Genomic DNA, 21744 nt, shown 5'->3' with positions numbered 1-21744 from the left:
CAATCTAACGTGATTTTCTCCACTTAGTTCCCCCCTCTCCGGAACTTGTGAAGCGAGTTCGAGATCTGTACAACAAGAGGCTCCCGGATGTCCGGTTCCTTATCCCTGTCCTCAATGGTTTGGAGAAGGTACTTTCTGAGTCTCAGTTGGAAGCTTGCTGATGATCTGCAATACTTACCCCCTGGCCCCCTCTCCCTGTCAATATTATCTTGGTCTTGAGCCTTTCAAGTTGACATTTTCAACATGCAGGTTATTTGGGAACTAGCAGCCTTGGCTCAGGAATTCAAAGAAACCCCCCAAATAAGTGCAGTTTTGAAAAGCCTAGCCTGCCGTCTGGATTCAAAATGGCGTGCCATTGTATCCACACACAGAAGAAAATCTGCTCCTTGATTTTGGGAGCCGCCATGGGAAATTGGGCACGATATCTCAAGAGGTGTCCAAACACGTAGCAGACAAGCAACTTCCCTAAAAGTACGGTAGATGAAGGAGAGACAGCCAACACATGTCGGGATTTAAAACCGCTCTTCCTTCTTACCGATGTGTGCACTTCAGTGAATCCAGTGCAGACTTAAAAGTTGGTGGAACAGAAATTGGGGAAGCGAGGATTGTGCAAATGAGAGAGCTTAGAGGTTTACAGTTAAGTCTTCTCTCCCTTGGGTGCCGATGTGGAGGAGTTAATCCAGGGGGAAACTTCATAAGACGTGGGGATTGGGAAGAGGCTTAAAGGACGAGAGGGAGCCCTGCTTGAGTGGCAGAGACGAGGGGAGCAGTGGGGAAGATGGCACAAGGGTGGGAGTGAGGGAAGAGGACCCCGGAGATTAGCAATGGAGGAGACAGCTTCTCTGTGCTCTCTAGCGATTTGCAGGAAGGATTCCATCTCCCTGCTGCTTCTATTAAGTATCCCTGAGTATGCCTCTTCTCTGTTTGTGGTGCCTCATACCCTACGGGGGCTCTCTCCTCTGGGGGTGTGGTCAAGCGTCATGTGCATTCTTGCATTTCCTTTCCAGAAAGAGGTGATTCAGGCCCTGCCGAAGCTCATCAAGCTGAATCCCATTGTTGTGAAGGAGGTTTTCAACCGCCTATTGGGAACGCAACACGGTAGGGATCCTGGCCACATGGGGACCTTGAGTTTTCTGTGGCTTCCGGCGGGTCTGCCCAAAAGGGTGTCCCGAGGCTGCGGGGAGAGACGTTTGCTCGGTTTGGAAGGGATCAGCGGACTGGCCGGCTTTGCCGTCTGCTCCGTCAGTGGCTGATCTCTTCATTGGCATCGATTCCGACAGGTGAAGGCAACTCGGCAGTTTCTCCTCTGAATCCCGGAGAGTTGTTGATTGCCCTCCACAACATCGACTCCACCAAGTGCGACATGAAGTCCATCATCAAAGGTAAGGGAGAATTCAGTTGCTTGTTTAGAATCCTCCTAGCATTTCTCCCGTTCTCTGTGTTCAATATTTTGGGCTGCCATGGCTGCAAAAAAACACCCCACCCTTTCAAGACACATAGGTTAAATTTCCCCATTACATTTTTCCAGTCACGAAATTACAGTGGTACCTCTGGAACGGATCCCGTTTGCAACCTGAAAAGAACGCAACCCACGTCTGCGCATGCGCAGGTCGCAATTCGCCGCTTATGTGCATGATGTCATTTTGTGCGTCTGCGCATGCGCGAGCGGTGAAACGCCAGAAGTAACCCTTTCCGGTACTTCTGGGTCGCCGCGGGATGCAACCTGAAAATGCACAACCTGAAGCAAACGTAACATGAAGTATGACTGTACATCCATAGAGGAAATTCATACACTTGAACTGGCTGCGAGTGCTGGAGTTTATTTAGTATCCCAATCCTGTAGAGTGGTACCTCCGGTTGCGAATGGGATCCGTTCCGGAAGTCCGGCCACATCCCGAGGAATCCACAACCAGAGGTGCTGCTTCTGCGCATGCGGCGAAACCCGGAAAAATACTTCTGGGTTTGCCGCGTTCAGATTCTGAAAGATACGCAACCAGAGGTGTGCGTATCTAGAGGTACCACTGTACAGTGGTGCCTCGCAAGACAAAAAGAATCCGTTCCGTGAGTCTCTTCGTCTAGCGGTTTTTTCATCTTGCGAAGCAAGCCCATTAGCGGATTAGCGCTATTAGCGGTTTAGCGGCTATTAGCGGCTATTAAAGGCTTAAGGGATTAGCGGATTAGCTGCTAAAAGGCTATTAGCAGCTTAGTGCCTTAGAAAAAGGGGGTGGGGAGCGGAAAAAAACCCCAGGAATCGCAAGACATTTTCGTCTTGCGAAGCAAGCCCATAGGGAAATTCGTCCTGCGAAGCACCTCCAAAACGGAAAACCCTTTCGTCTAGCGGGTTTTCCGTCTTGCGAGGCATTCGTCTTGCGGGGCACCACTGTACATCTATTTGGGCCTCTAGATGTTGCTGAACTATAACTCCCATTACTTGCTTGCTGGGGCTCATGGGAACTGTGGTTCAGCAACACCTGCAGAGCCAAGGCTTCCCCACTCCTGTCGTAAAAGTACGGGCAGCTTCTGACCTCTGGTGTTCCCCTGCCCCCGTTACCTTGTGGCAGCTGCTCTGGATTTTCTGCAGCAGCAGCTGATCTTCTCCATTTCCCTGCTTGCAGCCACCAACATGTGCTTTGCTGAGCGCAACGTGTACACCTCCGAGGTGCTGGCCGTGGTGATGCAGCAGCTCATGGAGCAAAACCCCCTGCCCATGCTCCTTATGCGGACCGTGATCCAGTCACTGACGATGTACCCACGCCTGGGCGGCTTCGTCATGAACATCCTCTCCCGACTCATCTTGAAGCAGGTGAGAAGTGTCAGGAGCTCAGTCTACACTCGAGTAGGACCCTGGCAGAGACACATGCCCGACTGGCATGTTCCCTCCCTCCTGGTCGATCGTTCGGGAGCTTCAAAAGCTTTCTTCTGCCCGAACATCACAGCGACTGATGCCAACCGACACCGGCACACTTAGGGATTCGCAGAGTTTGTGCAGTTGTGTAACAGACCTCAGCAACTCAGCAATTTGGCTAATCTACCGTATTTTTCGCTCTATAAGACGCACCAGACCACAAGACGCACCTAGTTTTTGGAAGAGGAAAACAAGAAAAAAAAATATTCTGAATCTCAGAAGCCAGAACAGCAAGAGGGATTGCTGCGCAGTGAAAGCAGCAATCCCTCTTGCTGTTCTGGCTTCTGGGATAGATGTGCAGCCTGCATTCGCTCCATAAGATGCACACACATTTCCCCTTACTTTTTAGGAGGGAAAAAGTGAGTCTTATAGAGCAAAAAATACGGTATTTACATATAAACACACACGGAGCACTGCAACATGGCTCCCTCTCTCTCTCTCTAGCATCAGACAGCAAAGAGGAAAAAACAAAGGACAATAGTCCCACTTCACGGAACACAGTAACACAAACATCCTGTCTCCGTCACTTCCCACTTTGTGGAGTCAAAATATACACCGTCATGTGAAAGACAACAATCCCATGACTGCAGTCATGGAGCAGGAATTCTAACAAGAAGGACGTGGGGGGAGACCGGCCTTTGTCCTCTGCAGCCAGGTTCCTGTCATCCTTTGCCTCTTGCACTCATTGCTGCAGAGGGCAGCACTTCTGGGCAACGTGGGCACCCTTCTAAGGGGACTGCTTCAGCGGATTCACTCTGTTGGGAGCAGAGGGAGGTCTCTTACTGCGTGGCTGACTCTTTGCCAACCCGCAGAACCAAAAATATCTCCTGAGGGTGGGAGGAACAGCCCAGCACACAAGATATTGTAAGAAGGAGGCCAGTGGCCTGTCATGTCCGGCATCCTGTTCTCACAGTGGTCAGATAGATGCCTGTTGGAAAGCCACAAGCAGGATCCAAGAACAGGATCCCCTCCTGCGGCTTCTTTGTTGTTTAGTCGTTTAGTCATGTCCGACTCTTCGTGTCCCCCTGGACCAGAGCACGCCAGGCACTCCTGTCTTCCACTGCCTCCCGCAGTTTGGTCAAACTCATGCTGGTAGCTTCAAGAACATTGTCGCACCATCTCGTCCTCTGTCGTCCCCTTCTCCTTGTGCCCTCCATCTTTCCCAACATCAGGGTCTTTTCCAGGGAGTCTTCTCATGAGGTGGCCAAAGTATTGGAGCCTCAGCTTCAGGATCTGTCCTTCCAGTGAGCACTCAGGGCTGATTTCCTTCAGAATGGAGAGGTTTGATCTTCTTGCAGTCCATGGGACTCTCAAGAGTTTCCTCCAGCACCATAATTCATAATGTGGTTTCTAGCAACTGGTACCCAGAAGCATTGCTGCCTCTGAGCCTTGTGGCTAGTAGTCATTATCCAGTTCTCTTCTAAGGTGACCCAGGTTGGTAGTTATCACTTCCTCTTGTGGGAGGGAGTTCCATAGATTAACTGCAGTGCATGAATAATAATGGGACGCGGGTGGCACTGTGGGTTAAACCACAGGGCCTAGGACTTGCCAATCAGAAGGTTGGCAGTTCAAATCCGCGACAGGGTGAGCTCCCGTTGCTCGGTCCCTGCTCTTGCCAACCTAGCAGTTCCAAAGCACATCAAAGTGCAAATAGATGAATAGGTACCACTCCGGTGGGAAGGTAAACGGCGTTTCCGTGCACTGCTCTGGTTCACCAGAAGCGGCTTAGTCATGCTGACCACATGACCCGGAAGCTTTACGCCAGCTCCCTTGGCCAATAAAGCGAGATGAGCGTCGCAACCCCAGAGTCGGCCACGACTGAACCTAATGGTCAGGGGTCCCTTTACCTTTTTATGAATAATAATAGTAATTATTATTATTTTTTTCATTTATTTCTTTCTTTATTTATTCATTCATTCATTCCCTGCCCATCTGGCTGGGTTTCCGCAGCCACTCTGGGTGGCTCCCAACCGAACAATACAAACACAATACAGCAATAAACATTAAAAACTTCCCTACACAAAGAGCTTTTTTTGGTCTGTCCTGAATCTTCCATCGTTCGGCTTCATAGCATGTCTACGAGTTCTAGTGTTATAAGAGGGAGAAAAATTTGAGTAGCAAAGGACACTGTTGTAGATGGCTTTTTAAAAAAATTGGACAGACTCATGCAGCATAGGCCTGTGGGTGCCCATGACATCATTATAGGGAAATGCAACCTCTGTGTACAGATACCCCTATACCTCTGCATACTGGTTGGCCTATAGGGGAAGTCCAGTGCTTTCATGCCTGGCTTGTGACCCGTCCAGAGGCATCTGGCTGGCGGCCACTGCAGCCTGATGAACCATAGGCTGCTGGGGCGAGAGACAGAGCAGGCTCTGGCTGCTGGTGCCACATTTTAACTCTTTCCCTTCCTCCCCCAGGTGTGGAAGTACCCCAAGGTCTGGGAGGGCTTCATCAAGTGCTGCCAGCGGACCAAGCCCCAGTCCTTCCAAGTCATCCTCCAGTTGCCTCCTCAGCAGCTCACCGCCGTCTTCGAGAAGTGCCCAGAGCTGCGGGAGCCTCTGCTGGCCCATGTCCGCTCCTTCACCCCGCATCAGGTACTGCCCCAAACAAAGCTGAAGTTGCAGAGCACATGGTCCTGCAGCGAGCCGGGGGAGAGGTTATTCAAGTCAAAACAAAATCCAGGATGCCTTTTTAAATCAAAGTTCGCAGTTTGAAGGGCATTGTTTAAAGCGGAGCTTTCCAAACTTTTCAAGTTGCTGACGCATTTTATAGACACGCCTCATTTTGTGACATATTAATTCAGTTTTACTAGCAAATCGGAGTTACAGGTAGGTAGCCGTGTTGGTCTGCCGTAGTCGAAACAAAATAAAATATATAATAATTCTTTCCAGTAGCAGCTTAGAGAACAACTAAGTTGGTTATTGGTATGAGCTTCCGTGTGCATGCACACAGTATCTGAAGTGTGCATGCACATGAAAGCTCATACCAATAACCAACTTAGTTGGTCTCTAAGGCGCTACTGGTAGCAAATCGGAGGTTAAACTAACCCCTTTCCAGCCCCAGGAGGAGCACGGGGAGCATTCGTGTGACACACTGCAGCCAACACATTAATGTGTCGCAACACACAGTTTGGAAAGCTCTGGTTTAAAGAATCCTAAGAGGTAACTTCTTGGTTCATTTTACTGTATTATATTCATATCCCATTTTTAGCTAGGATTGGCTCCCAAAGCAGCCCACAATTAAAACCGACTGAAAGGCATGATATATTAAGATACACAGAGACATTTGTTACGGTCTTTTGGTTCCTGCTCCTTGTCTGTGCTGGGCTCTTCCCTGGGCAGGCACTGAAGACAAAGATCCCACGCATGCAGACCTTTCCTATCTAAATCAGGGCTGGGGAGCCTGTAGCCCTCCAGATGTTGTGGGACTACAACTCCCATCATCCCAGACCATTGGGCACCCTGGCTGGAGTTGACGGGAGCTGGCGTCAGAAAGGGAGGGGCTCCCCAGCCCTGGTCGAAAGTGTGGGGCATGGCAGACCTAGAAGTCCTACTTGAAACTCAGTCCTTACAGCGGAGGTAGGATAGGTCAGAAGACACAAGAAAACCCAGTACCACGTCAATAATACTCACCTGCACACATCTCCAGTCCAGAACAGTAATTTTAAATAAGACCATGATGTCTAAAACAGGTTTTCTTGCAAAACGACTAATGAACTTCTGTTCAACCAACCCAGTAGGATTTTGACCAAGATGGGGCATGTGTGAAAGTATCAGAGAGAATACTGTTTGAGAGAATACTTTCAAATGCAATGATTGGCACACGTCTGGATGAGGCAACCCGTTCTGCTTTTTCTCCACCAGCAAGCTCATGTTCCCAATTCCACCATGGCCATCCTAGAAGCCAGCAACAAGCAAGACATTGAGGGGAAGGACTTGCAGCCTCTGGAGGAGGCGAGGGGCTCAGCCCCGCCCAGGACCAAGGAGCTGAGAAGAGAGAAAGAGGTCAGAGCACACGGCGGGCAGGGAGTGGGCGGCGTTCATAGCATTGAACAAATGCGGGTTTTGCCATGTTACAGTAACATGCATAGTGAGCATTCAGTGTGTTGGGAACGCCAGAAATGCAGGGTGGGGAGAAGGGAACTGTGAAGGACAATTCAGCCGTCTTTGGATTTCTGGTTCTGTGGCCTTCACAGTGAACCCTGGCAGTCGGTCCCACTGTGTTCAGTAAGGCTTATGCTCCTGTGTGAGCATATATAGGAGCGCAGCTTGAGTGGTTGATGGTAGGAGGAGCAAAGCACTGTGGAGAGACTCGAAAGGGCCTTGGAGGCTAGAGAGGAACCACTTCAGTGATGTCCAGGTCAAAGTTTGCAAATGGGAGCAGAAGTGAATGGTTTTTATTTTTGCAAGCCTGCAGCACTGCAGATACGTGATCGCAATGTTTGGAGACAGCGCAGCTTAGCCCGGACTCAGAGACCTTGATGCAAACAAGTTTTGTGTAGTGTTCTTTTATTTTTGCATGTTTTGGAACATTTTCACAGAAGGGAAGCCAGGCTACCTTGCTTCCCCATATTAGATACCGTATTTTTTTGCTCTATAGGACACACTTTTCCCCCTCCAAAAATGAAGGGGAAATGTGTGTGCTTCCTATGGAATGAATGCAGGCTTTCGCTGAAGCCTGGAGAGCGAGAGGGATGGGTGCGCACCAACCCCTCTCGCTCTCCAGGCTTCAGGAAGCTATCCGCAGATAGCAGGATTGCGGATAGCAGGCAGCAGCCCGAATCCCGGGGAGAGCAGTGCTGCACACCCTGGGCTTTGGGCAGCTATTCGCAAGCCTTTGGAGCCCGGCGGGCTTGCAGATAGCAGCATGCAACCTCGCTGCCGCTCCTGGACCCATTCTGGGGTCCGAGGAAGCTCGGGCTTCTCCAGCCCCACAGCTAAAATGAAAGCCCGCTGTCTTGGCTTCTGCCAAAGCCGCGCGCAGCCTCTCCCGACTGGAGAGGTTGTGCGTGGCTAAAGAGGAAGCTAAGACAGCCAGCGGAATGGATCCCGCTGGCTGTCTTGGCTTCTTTGCTCTTTGGGGCTGGGGCAGAAATAATTTTTTTTTTCTTTATTCCCCCTCCCCCCAAAAAAACTAAGTGTGCCCTATGGTCCGGTGCGCCCTATAGAACGAAAAATATGGTACATAAATAGAGGCCCAGCGTGGGGAGGGAGGGATCTACCACAGAACAGTGTTGGGAATTGGGACCCAGTGCTAGGAGCATGGTGCACTCACCCCCCCCCCCCCGGAAAAAAAACACACTAGAAAAGGGTTTGAAAAAGGAGTGGACACTTTGCAGGGCCTAACACAGCTCAATGCCAATCCTAGGAAGAGATGGAGCCTCAGCCCCTCCTGCCTCGCGTGTCCCAGGATATGATTGCCCTGCGCTTGGCGCAGGAGAAGGCCCTCAAGCGCCAGCTGGAGGAGGAGCAGAAACTGAAGCAGCAGCAGCAGCCTCCCCGCCCGGCAGCCCCCCAGACCCCACTCCCTTCCGAGGAATCTGTGGACTTGCCGGAGGAGCAGCCTGAGGCGGAGACTCCCACCATCTTCATCAGCATGCAGGAGGAAGACGAGAGCTTTGGAGGAGACAGCTCCCAGCTGGACTCCAGCTTAGAGGGCCCCTGGCCACCCAAGGTACCGCAACCTTTTTTTTTGCTTGTCAGTGGAAGTGGCCATCAAACCTCCTGTAGTTCCACCTATGAAAGCACCTTGGTTGTTGCTTGGATTTCTGTCATTCCCTGCCGAGAGGATTATAGACGCAGCGCAAGCCGCCGAAACCGTATCTGGTTCAGGCAGGCATCCACTTGAAAGCTGGATTAATTCTGAGGACAGCACTCTTTGACACAAGTGATGTTGAGCTTCTCTGCCTTTCGAGTTCTGAGAGGAGCCACATTCAGAGCCAGGCAGCGCTTGGCTCTTCTGCACACTGATGGTTGTTTTTTGGTCGTCTCCGCAGGAGCTGCAGAGCAAGGAAGGAGCAGCCAGCAGCAGCAGTAGTAGTAGCAGCAGCAGCAGTAGCAGCAGCAGTAGCAGCAGCAGCGGCAGCTCAGATGAGGGATCCTCAAGCAAGCCACCCGCAGCCAAGCAAGCCACCCTCTCCCTCGAGGAAGAGGAGCCGGCCGCAGACGGTGGGGCACCAACTCCTGCCCCTTCTGCTGCTCTGGCTGCAAACTCTCCCAGCCCAGCAGAGGAGCTGCCGGACCCCATTGTGGAGCAAGAGGAAAAAGCAGACAGCTGATGATTCAGGAAAAGAAGATTGGGGGGGGAAGGGGTTAACTGGGAAAGGAACCAGGAAAATAAGAATAAAGTGGATTAGATTTCTAAATAAAGAATCTCGGGTCTCAACTGCTTTTCTGTCTGTACTGGAGTTGGTTTTTTTATCCTGCTGGCGTAAAGTGGGGTGGCGTAGTTCTTAATTATAAAAAAGAGATAATCTGTTAGTTGGGTAAATACAGCTGATGCTATATGTAAATTGCCTTGAACTTCATGTGCCTCGGAGGTAGTAAATATGGGTGGGGCTGAGAGGAGGAGGAGGAGGAGGAGGAGGAGGAGGAGGAGGAAGATGGTTTAGAAAAGTCCGGTGCTGTCAAACCTTTTTTTATTGACAGGTAGGTAGCCGTGTTGGTCTGCCGTAGTTGAAACAAAATGAAAAAAAATCCTTCCAGTAGCACCTTAGAGACCAACTAAATTTGTCTCATACCAGTAACAAACTTAGTTGGTCTCTAAGGTGCTACTTGGAAGGATTTTTTTAAATTGAATTTATATACTGCCCTATACCCAGAGGTCTCAGAGTAGTTCACAAAACATAAAACCACAAATTATATAATCAAAATGAAAGAAACATCCCAGTAACCCCACCCCAGCCTAAAAAAACCACACATTTTTAAAGGGCATTGTATGTAAATCATATCAAACGCCTGGTTAAAACGGAATGTTTTTGCCTGGCGCCTAAAAGTGTATACAGTGGTACCTCGGGTTAAGTACTTAATTCGTTCCAGAGGTCCGTACTTAACCTGAAACTGTTCTTAACCTGAAGCAGCACTTCAGCTAATGGGGCCTCCTGCTGCCGCTGCACTGCCGGAGAACAATTTCTGTTCTCATCCTGAAGCAAAGTTCTTAACCTGAAGCACTATTTCTGGGTTAGCAGAGTCTGTAACCTGAAGCGTATGTAACCCGAAGCGTATGTAACCCGAGGTAAAACTAATGGAAGGCGCCAGGTGAACCTCCCTGGGGAGAGCATCCCACAGACAGGGAGCCACTGCAGAGAAGGCCCTTGTGTTGCTACCCTGAGGTTTCCCACTTCCGAAGGCCCCCTGCCCTCCATCCTCTGCTGCCCAGGCAGGCCCCGTTGCTAAGGCCCGCATCCTCCCTCGGTTGCTAAGGGCCTCGCCCTCTCCCCCAAGCCCCGCCCCCGCCCAAGGCCCGCATCCTCCCTCGGTTGCTAAGGGCCTCGCCCTCTCTCCCAAGCCCCGCCCCCGCCCAAGGCCGCCGTCGTTCCAACGAGGCGGGGCTCCCCCGTCGCCCAGCAACCTCCCTTCCGGCCGCCCCCCTCCGGCGTTGCCAAGGCGCCGCGGCGCAGCTTCCGGGCGCGGCGAGGTGAGCCGCGGGTCGCGACTTCCGGCAGGCAGGCAGGCAGGAGGAGGAGGCGGCGGCCGCGGCCCGGCGGGAAGATGGCGGCGGCGCTGGCTCCCCCGGCCCCAGCCGCGGCGGCGGCGCCGGTCCCCGACGGAGGCCCGTCCCCGCCGCAGCCGCCGCACGAGATCAAGAGCCAGTTCCGCACCCGAGAGGGCTCCTACCGGCTGCTGGGGGCGCCGGAGCCCCGCGCCAGGCCCGCCCCGCCCGCCGCCCCCGCCTCGGCCAACGCCGCCCCGCCGCAGCCGCCCCCGCCGCAGCCCTCCGGGGTCCCCGTCGGAGCCCCCGCGCCGCCCGCCCCCTCGCTGCCCCCCGTGCGCCTCTCGCTGGTGCGCCTCAGCCCGGCCTCGGGGGGCGCAGGGGGCGGCGGCGGCGGGGGCGACCCGTGCGGGGAGGGGGACCCGGGGGGCCTGGCCGCCGAGCGCAGCCGCGTCTGCTTCAACCTGGGCCGGGAACTGTACTTCTACTCGGGCTCCGGGGGCGCGCCGGGGCGGGGACGCAGGGTGAGCGCCCGCCGAGGGGTGGGGTGGGGTGGGGGGAGGTCGGAGGGAGGGGGGCGATGGGTGGGGTGGGGCTGGCGCAGGTGAGGAGCGGGAGGAAGTGGGGGTGCACAGGTATGCAGAAGAGGGAGGTTTAGGGTGTGGTTGGTGGGGGGGGTAGGACCAGAAAAGATGGAGACAATTTGAGAGTTGTTGTAGCAACCACGAGGGTCTTCTAGTCCAGCCCCTTGCCATGCAGGGATCTTTCGGGACTCGAACCCACAGCCCTGGGATTGAGAGCCTCTAAAGGCAGAGCTGTCCCAGTATCAGGTGTTCTGTGTGTGTGTTTTGTAGTCAAGCCGAGCAAGGGTGTGCAAGGAGGAGGATGTTGAAAGGGCAACTGAGGGTGCGGGGAGGGAAGAAGCAGCCAGGTTGCCAGGAGATGGGCAAAAGCAGGTGGGAAGGCATTGGGGTGATGTGGAAGAGGCTATGGTGGCAGGAGACCCAGGGCTCAGAAATGCCCAGGGGTTGGTAAGGAAACGGGCTGGTCGGTGGGTAATCTCAGAAGCCGGAGGAGCGTGGATTTAATTCTTCGCAAGAGGGAGATTTGGTTGCTTGCAGAGGTATTTGCCGGTCCCGATGGCCAGGGAAAGCAGGAATGGAAAATGACAAAAGGATGCTGTTGCTTAACTTGGAGCTGTGGTCTCCTGTGGCAACTGAGAATCGCTTCAGCGTAACCAGGCAGGAGAGCTTAATAAAGGCCCCTTCCCACCCGCAGCTGTGGTTGGTGTGGGGCGAGTGACTTTCATAGCCTTGCTTGCAAAGTTGATGCAGGTAGCTGATATGAAATGGGTGGAGAACGGCAGTTGCTGAAAGGCCAAGAAATATGGGGTTGGTGCCCGTCTCCGGAGAGGGCTCTGTGTGCTCCGAGGCCGTTGCTGTGCTCCACACACAGCTGTAGGCACTCCCCGTGTTTCTCTTACGCAAAGTGAAGGAAGTGTCGGCAGGTGGCTTTGTCATCTCTTGCTTCAGATTCCGTTCCGGTTCTTGATTCCTGCAGTCTAACTTCCCACCCATTCTATCTTTGTTGGCTTTCCAGTCTATCGACCTGAAGAAGCCCATTGACAAGCGGATCTATAAGGGGACGCAGCCCACTTGCCACGACTTCAACCAGTTCACAGCTGCTTCCGAAAGCATCTCGCTGCTGGTTGGCTTCTCGGCTGGGCAAGTGCAGTACCTGGATCTCATCAAGAAGGATACTAGTAAGCTCTTCAATGAGGAGGTGAGTCCAAAGCGTTCTGCAGAAGCAGCGACTCAGAGTCGATACAGATCAATTGGAGTCTCTTATTTCATTCCTCCCAGGTCAATGGGCTTGGGTTAGGGCCTCTGTTTAAATGTCGCTCTTCCCTTAATTGCTGCTGTTAATTGCTCATAACGTGTAGGGCTACAAGTTTCGGTTGGTTTAAACAATCAAAGTGCGGTTTAATGTGACTGCTTGTCGATTGTATGCTTAAGTCACCCTGAGAGATTTTTCAGAAAGGCAGCTGGGAAATGTTGCCGGTTCGTAGCCATAGAGCTGTGCCCCAGAAACGATGCCTTGGAAAAAGAAGTACCGTATTTTTCGCTCTATAAGACGCACCAGACCACAAGACGCACCTAGTTTTTGGAGGAGGAAAACAGGAAAAAAAATATTCTGAATCTCAGAAGCCAGAACAGCAAGAGGGATCGCTGCGCAGTGAAAGCCGCAATCCCTCTTGCTGTTCTGGCTTCTGGGATAGCTGCGCAGCCTGCATTCGCTCCATAAGACGCACACACATTTCCCCTTACTTTTTAGAAGGGAAAAAGTGAGTCTTATAGAGCAAAAAAATACGGTACTTCAAGCCAAAGTCGGCACAGGAGTTTGGCCCAAGGCTACTTCTGAAAGTGCTGTTTAGTGCTGGGGGTTGCAACGATAGCTCTGCATAACCTCTTGCTGACTCTCCCTGGCCTGCGCTGATGATCTCTGCCTAGAGATCAGTAAGGGCAGTTAAGAGACTCATTCCTGTTAAATATTTTATAGTGAGAGTGTGGCGCACATTTGTGGGCCTGTTCCCAGCAAGTTCAAGCAGGGGGGGCTGCACTGAATGGCTGGGGGAACTCCATGGGCCCTCCTCACCTCACCTTTCTCCTTGCCTCCCACCCGACAGAGGCTGATTGACAAGACAAAGGTCACCTTTGTGAAGTGGATCCCCGAGACGGAGAGCCTCTTCCTGGCTTCCCACGCCAGCGGCCACCTTTACCTGTACAACGTGGAGCACCCCTGCGGCTCAGCCTCGCCCCAGTACACCCTCCTCAAGCAGGGCGAGGGCTTCACGGTCTACGCCTGCAAGAGCAAGAGCGCCCGCAACCCGCTGCTGAAGTGGGCGGTGGGCGAAGGAGCGCTGAACGAGTTTGCCTTCTCGCCCGACGGCCGCTACCTGGCCTGCGTCAGCCAAGACGGCTGCCTCCGCGTCTTCCACTTCGATTCCATGCTGCTGCAGGGGATGATGAAGAGCTATTTTGGGGGGCTGCTGTGCGTCTGCTGGAGCCCCGACGGGCGCTACATCGTGACGGGCGGCGAGGACGACCTGGTGACGGTCTGGTCCTTCGCCGAGGGCCGGGTCATCGCCAGGGGCCACGGCCACAAGTCGTGGGTCAACGCGGTGGCTTTTGACCCCTTCACCACCAGCACGGAGGACGACGAGAGCGGCGAGTTCAGCGGCAGCGACGAGGACATCCAGGACTCTGCCAATTTCTGCAGGGTGCGGACCAGCAGCACGCTGTCCCACCTCTCTAAGCACAGCACCAAAAGCACCCCGACGGTGACTTACCGGTTTGGCTCGGCCGGCCAGGACACCCAGTTCTGCCTTTGGGACCTGACGGAGGACGTCCTGTACCCCCACCACCCGCTCTCCCGGGCCCGAACGCTCACCAACACCTTCAGCGCCGGCATCCCCCCCTCGGGGAGCGGCGGGAGCAACCTGGCTGCCGAGGCCGGCGGGGGGGCCCTGCCCCGCTCCCTCTCCCGCTCCAACAGCCTGCCGCACCCAGCCGTCACCAGCGCCGCCAAGAGCCACGTGGCCGACGGCGCAGTGCCCTTCAGCATCGGGAAGTTCGCCACGCTCACCCTGCAGGAGCGGAAGGACAAGAACGCCGAGAAGGAGCACAAGCGCTACCACAGCCTGGGCAACATCAGCAAGAGCAACGACAAGCTCAACGTGGTCCCCCGGAGCAAGCTGGACACGGCCAAGGTCCTGGGCACGGCGCTGTGCCCCCGCATCAACGAAGTGCCCCTCCTGGAGCCCCTCGTCTGCAAGAAGATTGCCCACGAGCGGCTGACGGTCCTGCTCTTCCTGGAGGACTGCATCATCACCGCCTGCCAGGAGGGCCTCATCTGCACGTGGGCCAGGCCAGGGAAGGCGGTGAGTGGGGCAGCCCCTTGACGATGCTGGCAGGAGGGCTTCAAAGCTTGGGTTGCCCTAGGAAGTGGCCGCTTCTGATCTAGGGGGAAGCACTCCTGGGAAAGGGGCGTGGCTCACGGTAGGGCAGCCGACCAGCAGGCTGGCTCAGTCCTGGCAAAGCAGAAAAGCACACCAAGAACTTTGGCCAGTATAAATTTCAATAGTGGGAGTGGTCCCTCCTCGCAAATCAAGAGTCAAGTATAACAAAAACTAATCCATTCAAAAGTATGTATTCTGACAAGGATTACAAACTCAAAGAAGAGATGACAAACTCAAAAGGATATGTGTAACACAATAATTCGTTACGGTGTTTAGAGATAAAAGTTTATGAGATAAGTTCATGTTAGTCCATAGTCAGATTGACCACTCCCACTATTGAAATTTATATCGGCCAGAGTTCTTGGTGTGCTTTTTTCTTGGTATATTTAATAACAAGAACTCCAACTTATTTAACGTTGGTTCAGTCCTGGCAGTATCTGCTGGGAAAGGCTCTGGCCTGGGACCCTGGAGAACAACTGGTCACCAACCAGGAGGAGGTAACAGCGAATGGGACAGATCTAGAGCAGGGCAGACCAACTTTTCATACCAAATGGGCCACAAGAGTACTTCAACATGGAACCTGTGGGCTGCTCACTGCTTTGTCGCATGCAGAGGAGAGGCCAAATAATTTTCGGGGGGGGGGGGAGATGGGGACCCACAGCCTTCGTGCTTCCTTCCCAGCGCCTGCCAAGCATGTTACTGGGCTTTGGGAAAGAGGGACGAGGCTGTGGCAGGGTCCTAGAGCCCTCCCACTTCCTTCCCAAAGCTGGAAAAGCACCAGCTAGGCCAGCCTTTCTCAACCTGTGCGTCCCCAGATGATGTTGAACTACAGCTCCCATCACCCCTAGCTAGCAAGGCCAGAGCTCTGGGATGATGGGAGATGTAGTCCAACAACATCTGGGGACCCACAGGTTGAGAAACGCTGAACTAGGCTTTGGGAAGCAGAAGGGAGGGCTCTAGGACCCTGTCAGAGCCCTCATGCCTCCTTACCAAAGCCCAGAGCTTCAGTTACTCGGATTCTGGAAGGCTTGCAGGGGACGGCTGCATGTTAGATCGCCCTGGAATAATGAAACATTCCCAGCAGAATGTCGGCTTGGCTTCCATTAGCTTGATCAGCAGGGATCTCGCAGGACTCTTCATCCCAGTGTTGTTCTTCCCTGTGCCTGTTTCCTCTTGGTTCCTTCATCCTTCCTTTCGCATCAGTTGCAAAGGAAGTCCCTGCGTCCAGCAACCCAGGCAGTATCCTGCGAATCCGCCTTGGTTTATCCCCCAGAGCCGCAAGTCCGGAACGGGAGCAGGGCGTTGCTGCTCATGTGGTATGGCGCCTCCGGCGGCGCAGGCCATTAAGCCAAACCACAGGCTAGGAGGAGAGAGAGATGGTTGGGGGAGCCCTGCCCAGCCCTGGCCCCAAACACTGCAGTGATGAAATGCTTCATCAGTGATGAAGCAAAATCTATCCGCCAAACCGGCCGAATGCTTCCTTGTTGAAGCCCAGGCGCAAATACGGAAGATCAGGTTAGTGGAGGCCCAGGAGAACAAGCAAGACAGGAGTGCATTACGTGCTCTCAGAACGCCATTGAGAGAGACGAGGTGGTCTCATTTTTTTGTCTATTGCTTTCATATTCCACCTTTTCCTCCAAGGAGCGGAAGGCGGCGTACGTGGCTCTCTTCCCCACGCTGCCTTGTCTCGTCCTCACAACAACCCTGCGAGGTGGGCTGGGCTTAGTGGCCGGCCCCCCGGGGTCGCCCAGTGTGAAGCCCCTGTCTGAGTGGGGATTTGGGTCCTGGCCAGACACTCTTTTAAGCACTGCAACACGCAAAAAGAGGAGCGACACTGCTGTGAAACGGCTTTGGGTGGAGTTAAGAGGCCAAGATCCGGGAGGGCAAGTGAGAGGGTCTCTGCTCCCCCGATTTCACTGGGGAGCAAATCCCAGCCGGCCATTAAACAGCTTCCAGTAGCGAGTGAAAATTCTCTCAGTGCTTCCGGCCTACTGCACAACTCCTCACCCCCAACAGATGCTAGCATTTCCCAGTACTGTTTGCTCCAGTCTAGTTGGAGAAAACCCAGCGCTGGGCCTTCAGGGCAGTGGCTGATACCTGCCTGCTTGCCTGCCTCTCCCTCTTTCCCTCCTGACTTTAATTCTGAGTGGGCAGACAGGCAGATGCCTGCTTTCTCCAGCTGGGAAAGCAAAGGACCAGTCCAGGCATAAGGCGGCAGCAAAGCTTAAGAGCTTCTGGGGAGACCTGGCTTTCTTCCTGGGGGCAACACAGAGGTGAGCTCTTTGTCAGTGTTGGGCCTTTGAAACACCCTCCCCAGGTGGCCCGAGAGGCAGGGACAGTAACCTGATTTAAACTCCCCTGGAAGCAGGTGTGGGGAACCTGCAGCTCTGTTGTTGGACTACAACTCCCATCATCCCTGATCCCTGGCCATGCTGCATGTTGGGAGTATTTGGATGGTCCCTGTCTTAAAGACATGCATTCTTACCCAAGCTTTCAGGAGCCTGATACTTAATTCTTAAACCCTCTTTTCCTTTTCTTTGCTCATTTTTTTCTATAATAATTAGTTAAATATATATACTTATTTACCTTTATATATATATTATATATAATATATATAATTTATAAAATATATATTAACCACAGAGCCTAGGGCTTGCCGATCAGAAGGTCGACGGTTTGAATCCCCGCGATGGGGTGAGCTCCCGTTCCTCGGTCCCTGCTCCTGCCAACCTAGTAGTTCAAAAGCATGTTAAAGTGCAAGTAGATAAATAGGTACTGCTCCGGCGGAAAGGTAAACGGTGTTTCCATGCGCTGCTCTGGTTCGCCAGAAGCAGCTTAGTCCTGCTGGCCACATGACCTGGAAGCTGTGCGCCGGCTCCCTCGGCCAATAAAGCGAGATGAGCACCGCAACCCCAGAGTTGGTCACGACTGGACCTAATGGTCAGGGGTCCCTTTACCTTTACTTTACTTACCTTTCAGAAGGCATGTATTAGATGGCTTCAGTTTTAATCCCACGTTATTTTAAATAAACCGCTTGGAGATTTATTTTTATTTTTACTAAGCAGTATGCAAACTTTATACATAAAAGTTCCAAACCACCCTGTACTTGGAAAAGTTGCGTCTCAGGGCGAAGGAGCCCAGCTGCCCTTCCTGACCTGCCATTTTCCTTCTCGGCGCTTAAAACTCTTCTCTCCCCCACCCTGTTTCCTTTTCAGACCCTGAACTCCCAGAACGGCGGCTCTCCCAGCGGCACGGTGGTATAACCGGGCGGCGCCCCCCTCTTTTGGCTGACCTCCTCCTCACAGGTGTCTGTGACTCTTTGCCCTGCCGAGGCCCCTTGGCCAAGATGGCGAAGCTCTCCGCCTCTCCAGCAGCTTCTGAGTATGTACAGGTTATCCCCTTCCTCCTTCGCCTGTGACACTTAACTGTATGGAAAAAGAGAGAGAGAGAGACTAACAGAGTTAATATATTGAGACCTATGTAGCACAGGACCCTTTGCACTTCTTCTCAGCTATTTAAAGAAAAGAAAAAAAGTATTAATATGAACCATATTTAAAGCTAAGATCTTAGCACAGGCTGCTGCCGGGGCAGATTTTGCACAAGGGTGAACTGAGCTGCCTCCACCCCACTTTGCCCCCTTGCCCCTCGTCTCCCAGGCGGGGATTCCTCACTGCCTTCCAGCTGCCCTGCTGCTCTGGACTGGATAGGACCCGCCTGCGATTTTCGCCCACTCCTCGGAAAAAGCGGAAGGAATCCCTTTTGCACAGGGGGAGGACGACCAGCCCCGAAGGAAGAACACCTCCCCTCCTCTTCACCTCTTCGTTTTAAATTTACGTGTGTTTTGCACAACGCGTCCCGGTTTCTTGCGGGACCCACGACCCTCCCCTCCGCCAGCAGGGTCTTTTCAGTCTTTAACAGCAGGTGTATCTCCCCAACTTTCCCTCCTTCTCCTCCTCCTCCTCCCAGTGTAACCAACTGGTCCACAGACACACGTTGCCAGGTGTTTGAGATCCAGCGAGATACTGCCCGGGTCCTCTTGCCGACGTCCCGTGTCCCAGCCTTGGGGCCTAGACAGCTGCCCATCCTCACGACCTCCTCTGTGGTCCTTTCAGAAGCAAAACGGACCTTTTCCTCTGAACTGAGCTGACAGGCGGCTCAGTTTCTCAGCTCTCTCTTTCCTCCACGGATCTGCCTCTGGATTCGATCTCGTCTCCGGGCCAGCGAGATGCGCTCTGCCCTCAACTGCTCGGGCCTGTTTGTACCACATGGTTTTCCCCACGCCCACCCTAGTTTGATCGCCATATGTGCCCCCAGCCTGTCAATGCACGTTTTAAATAGCCCTCCTAATGTTGAGCACGGGCTGCCAACCCCAGGCAGGCGCAAGGAAATGAGTCGGATGTTTCAGCCGCTCGGAAGCCCAGAGTCTCAAACCCTCGACTTTGAAGGGTTGCTTTTACAAGAGGAGCAGCTGCCATCTTGTTTTCAAAAGAATACATTTGGGCACTAGTGGGAGATGTTTAAGAGAAAAGGATACTGCAGCAGAATTATCCATGCAGTAACTGAAAGTTCATCTGTCCCGGTAGATGGCTGCTTGGGCTCGGCGGTTTTCCTACTGTGGATGTGGCTTAGGAGGAGAGGGCAAATATTTTAGGTGGAGCCAATTCTTGTGATGTCGTCGGCTGCTGCTGCCAGCAGAGAAAACTGTCTGCTTTCTTTTCTCCACAAGCTTCTTGGCCAGAGACAAGAGTCATGGGCTGAAGCAAAGAGTGGCACGGGCAGAAATTCAGGCTGGGCAGCCATTCTGGTGCATAACCTTGCGCAGAGCCTTAAGAGAGCCCTGGGGATGCCGTGGGAGGTCTTTGTTGGGGCGTGGCCAGGATCCCAGTACAGCTTATTTCTAGACTGCTTATCTGTAGTCTGTCCACAGAAAAAATTATAGGAATATGTGTCTATTCTGGGCCAAGCTTTGATCAGCTCGGGACAGGTTTTGATCTGCTTGAGGAGTCTGGGTTGCACCTGATGCTAGGCCCTACGCAGAGTAGACCCATTGGAATTAGTGGGCCTAAGTTAGGCTGGGTAATTTAAGTGGGTCTACTCTAAGTAGGGCTTGGTTTCATCCAGTATGTGGACATTTAAAATATTCCTAACATCCTTTGGCGATTGAGGGCTGTCTTAAGAGACACACGCAGAGAGCCAGTTTTCTGCAAGCGTGTTCCATTTTCTTTATTGCTTCATAAGCGTTAAAAGTACAATTTGGGGCAGCTTTGAGCCTCTCTTTACCACACCTGCATTTACACACACAGTGCCACGCTTGTGCGGTTTAACATACACCCTGGAGTACAGGCAGAGCAGCCTTCGCCAACCCGGCGCCCTCCGGGCGTTTGAGACTACAACTCCCATGGTGCACAGCCGTGGGGAGTTGTAGCCCAAAACACCTGGGAGGGTGCAGTTTGGGGAGGGGGTGCTGGGTAAAAAATTCCCAATAACCTGGGATGAAAACTTCCCGCAAACTTCCAAGAGGATCTCTGGTCTTCTCCCTCTCGCTGCTTTTGCTTAGAGGGAACCCCTGGGCTTCATGCACTGGGAGCAGTTTTCTCTGTGGGGAGTAGTATTCCGTTTGCAGCTCCTCGCCCTGCGGACCTGAGCTTCCAGCAAGAGCCAGGATAAAGGATGCTGGTTTCTGCAGAAGCATCCCATGTCCTACCAGTTTGCCTGTTTATCGTGGTCATGGGGGCCCAGGATTTGTGCCTGTAACAGTCTCCAAACTCACCAGTAGAATTGGTTGAGGCCTGGCGCTGCCCAGTGGATTCAAAACAGCTCTTGTTTTATAGCGTTTCCGGCAGAGGCAAGCCTGGGCAGGAGCAGGGCTTGACTGAGTTGCTCTGAAAACAGGGCGGCCTGCGTGCCATGCCCGGTTTCTAACACAAGAGGGCGTTAGGAACCTCCCTGGGGAGCCGGCTGTCATTTTATGGTGGCCACCTGCGCATGCCCAGAGGCACCCACGCTCTCGTTGGTAATACCTGCACACATCCTGGGGTTGGGCCCTTAGCATTCGAGACGCATCCAGGAGACTCTGCCCGCCTCTAGCCCAACCACCCGCGTTCGCCACGAGTCTTCACCTTGGGGACCGCCCATCAGCTGCCCGGCAAAGGCTCGAAGGCGGACGGACGCCAGCCTGGCCAGGGGACCCGTCTTGTACGTCACGCTATGCTCACTGTGAACCCATCGTCAGCTCTGCATCTTTGCAAAACGCGGCCCAGCTGCCGGAGAAACCAACTGGGACGGGTGGGTGGGTGAAAAAAACCCCACTCTCAGAGGACTGACCACCACGGGACTGGCTTCCCTCCCCCAGGAAAAAAAGCCATACTGGGTGCCGAGCCACTTCACACAGTCTTCACACCCGCTTCATCCCAGCCTGGTCAGAGGAACGTGGGGCGCAGAGGATGGACTCTGCCTGCCCCCCCCCCCCCGCAGGTCTGCTTGGATCCTTCGCAGAGACCTTGGCGGACAGTATTACTTTTGCTCCCTCACCCCACCCCCCGCCTCCCAAATGCATGTCGCCCTCGCACTCTTGTCTGCCTCCCTCCCCTCCCGGTCCTGCGGCCTTGGCCTGCCAGCTGGTGTCTGGCAGCCGAGACCCCCCCCCCAACCCCCCAAGTCCGCAGAAGAACACGCCCGGAAGCTGCGACGATGACGCCCCCCCTGTGCCTTCGTCACTTTACTACCTGCTCTCTAAACCTTTGTTACTGTTGTGTCTGAAGAGTGTTTAAATTATAGAATCGTGAACTCCTATTTATACTAAAGAGACAGTTTTCACACCACAGCCTCCCCTGATAAATGTTGGTTTTGAGGGTGGGGTGGGGGGGCTCGAGGGGGGAGGAGGAGGAGAAGAAGAAGAAGAAGAGTTTGGATTTGATATCCCGCCTTTCACTCCCCTTCAGGAGTCTCAAAGCGGCTAACATTCTCCTTTCCCTTCCTCCCCCACAACAAACACTCTGTGGGGTGAGTGGGGCTGAGAGACTTCAGAGAAGTGTGACTGGCCCAAGGTCACCCAGCAGCTGCATGTGGAGGAGCGGAGACGCGAACCCGGTTCACCAGATTACGAGTCCACCGCTCTTAACCACTACACCACACTGGCTCTCAGGAGGAACGGAAGCTTGTGGAGCAT

General features: G+C 53.5%; 2 protein-coding genes across 3 annotated transcripts in view; both read left to right on the top strand.

Moving 5' to 3' along the window:
- The window catches only part of SYMPK (symplekin scaffold protein), a 28109-nt gene extending 18812 nt beyond the window's left edge, over window positions 1-9297 (top strand). For both annotated transcript variants that reach the window (XM_083454731.1, XM_083454732.1), the window contains exons 20-27: window positions 28-128; window positions 1008-1098; window positions 1281-1382; window positions 2616-2803; window positions 5326-5502; window positions 6772-6912; window positions 8276-8581; window positions 8904-9297. In XM_083454731.1, coding sequence (XP_083310857.1) covers window positions 28-128; window positions 1008-1098; window positions 1281-1382; window positions 2616-2803; window positions 5326-5502; window positions 6772-6912; window positions 8276-8581; window positions 8904-9185 — 1388 coding nt within the window. In that variant the 3' untranslated portion in view covers window positions 9186-9297. The remainder of the gene's footprint in view (window positions 1-27; window positions 129-1007; window positions 1099-1280; window positions 1383-2615; window positions 2804-5325; window positions 5503-6771; window positions 6913-8275; window positions 8582-8903) is intronic.
- A 1318-nt stretch (window positions 9298-10615) lies between these two features.
- On the top strand, window positions 10616-21394 carry DMWD (DM1 locus, WD repeat containing). The gene is made up of 4 exons (XM_083455257.1): window positions 10616-11082; window positions 12158-12340; window positions 13245-14498; window positions 17792-21394. Exons 1-4 carry the CDS (start codon window positions 10618-10620, stop codon window positions 17837-17839), a joined length of 1950 nt encoding a protein of 649 aa, XP_083311383.1. The 5' UTR covers window positions 10616-10617; the 3' UTR covers window positions 17840-21394.
- The last annotated feature ends 350 nt before the right edge of the window (window positions 21395-21744 follow it).

The sequence above is a fragment of the Podarcis tiliguerta genome, assembly GCF_965153285.1.
Source record: "Podarcis tiliguerta genome assembly, chromosome: 8".
NCBI classification, from domain to species: domain Eukaryota; kingdom Metazoa; phylum Chordata; class Lepidosauria; order Squamata; family Lacertidae; genus Podarcis; species Podarcis tiliguerta.
The sequence above is the reverse complement of the archived record's forward strand: the minus strand, read 5'-3'. Positions and strand labels throughout refer to the sequence as shown.

Bases quoted from the DNA above. Each gene is read 5' to 3' on its own strand.
- DMWD (XM_083455257.1), top strand. From the start codon at position 10,618: ATGGCGGCGGCGCTGGCTCCCCCGGCCCCAGCCGCGGCGGCGGCGCCG. The intron at 12,341-13,244 runs GTGAGTCCAAAG...CCCACCCGACAG, and splicing joins GTAAGCTCTTCAATGAGGAG to AGGCTGATTGACAAGACAAA. The intron at 14,499-17,791 runs GTGAGTGGGGCA...TTTCCTTTTCAG, and splicing joins GGGCCAGGCCAGGGAAGGCG to ACCCTGAACTCCCAGAACGG.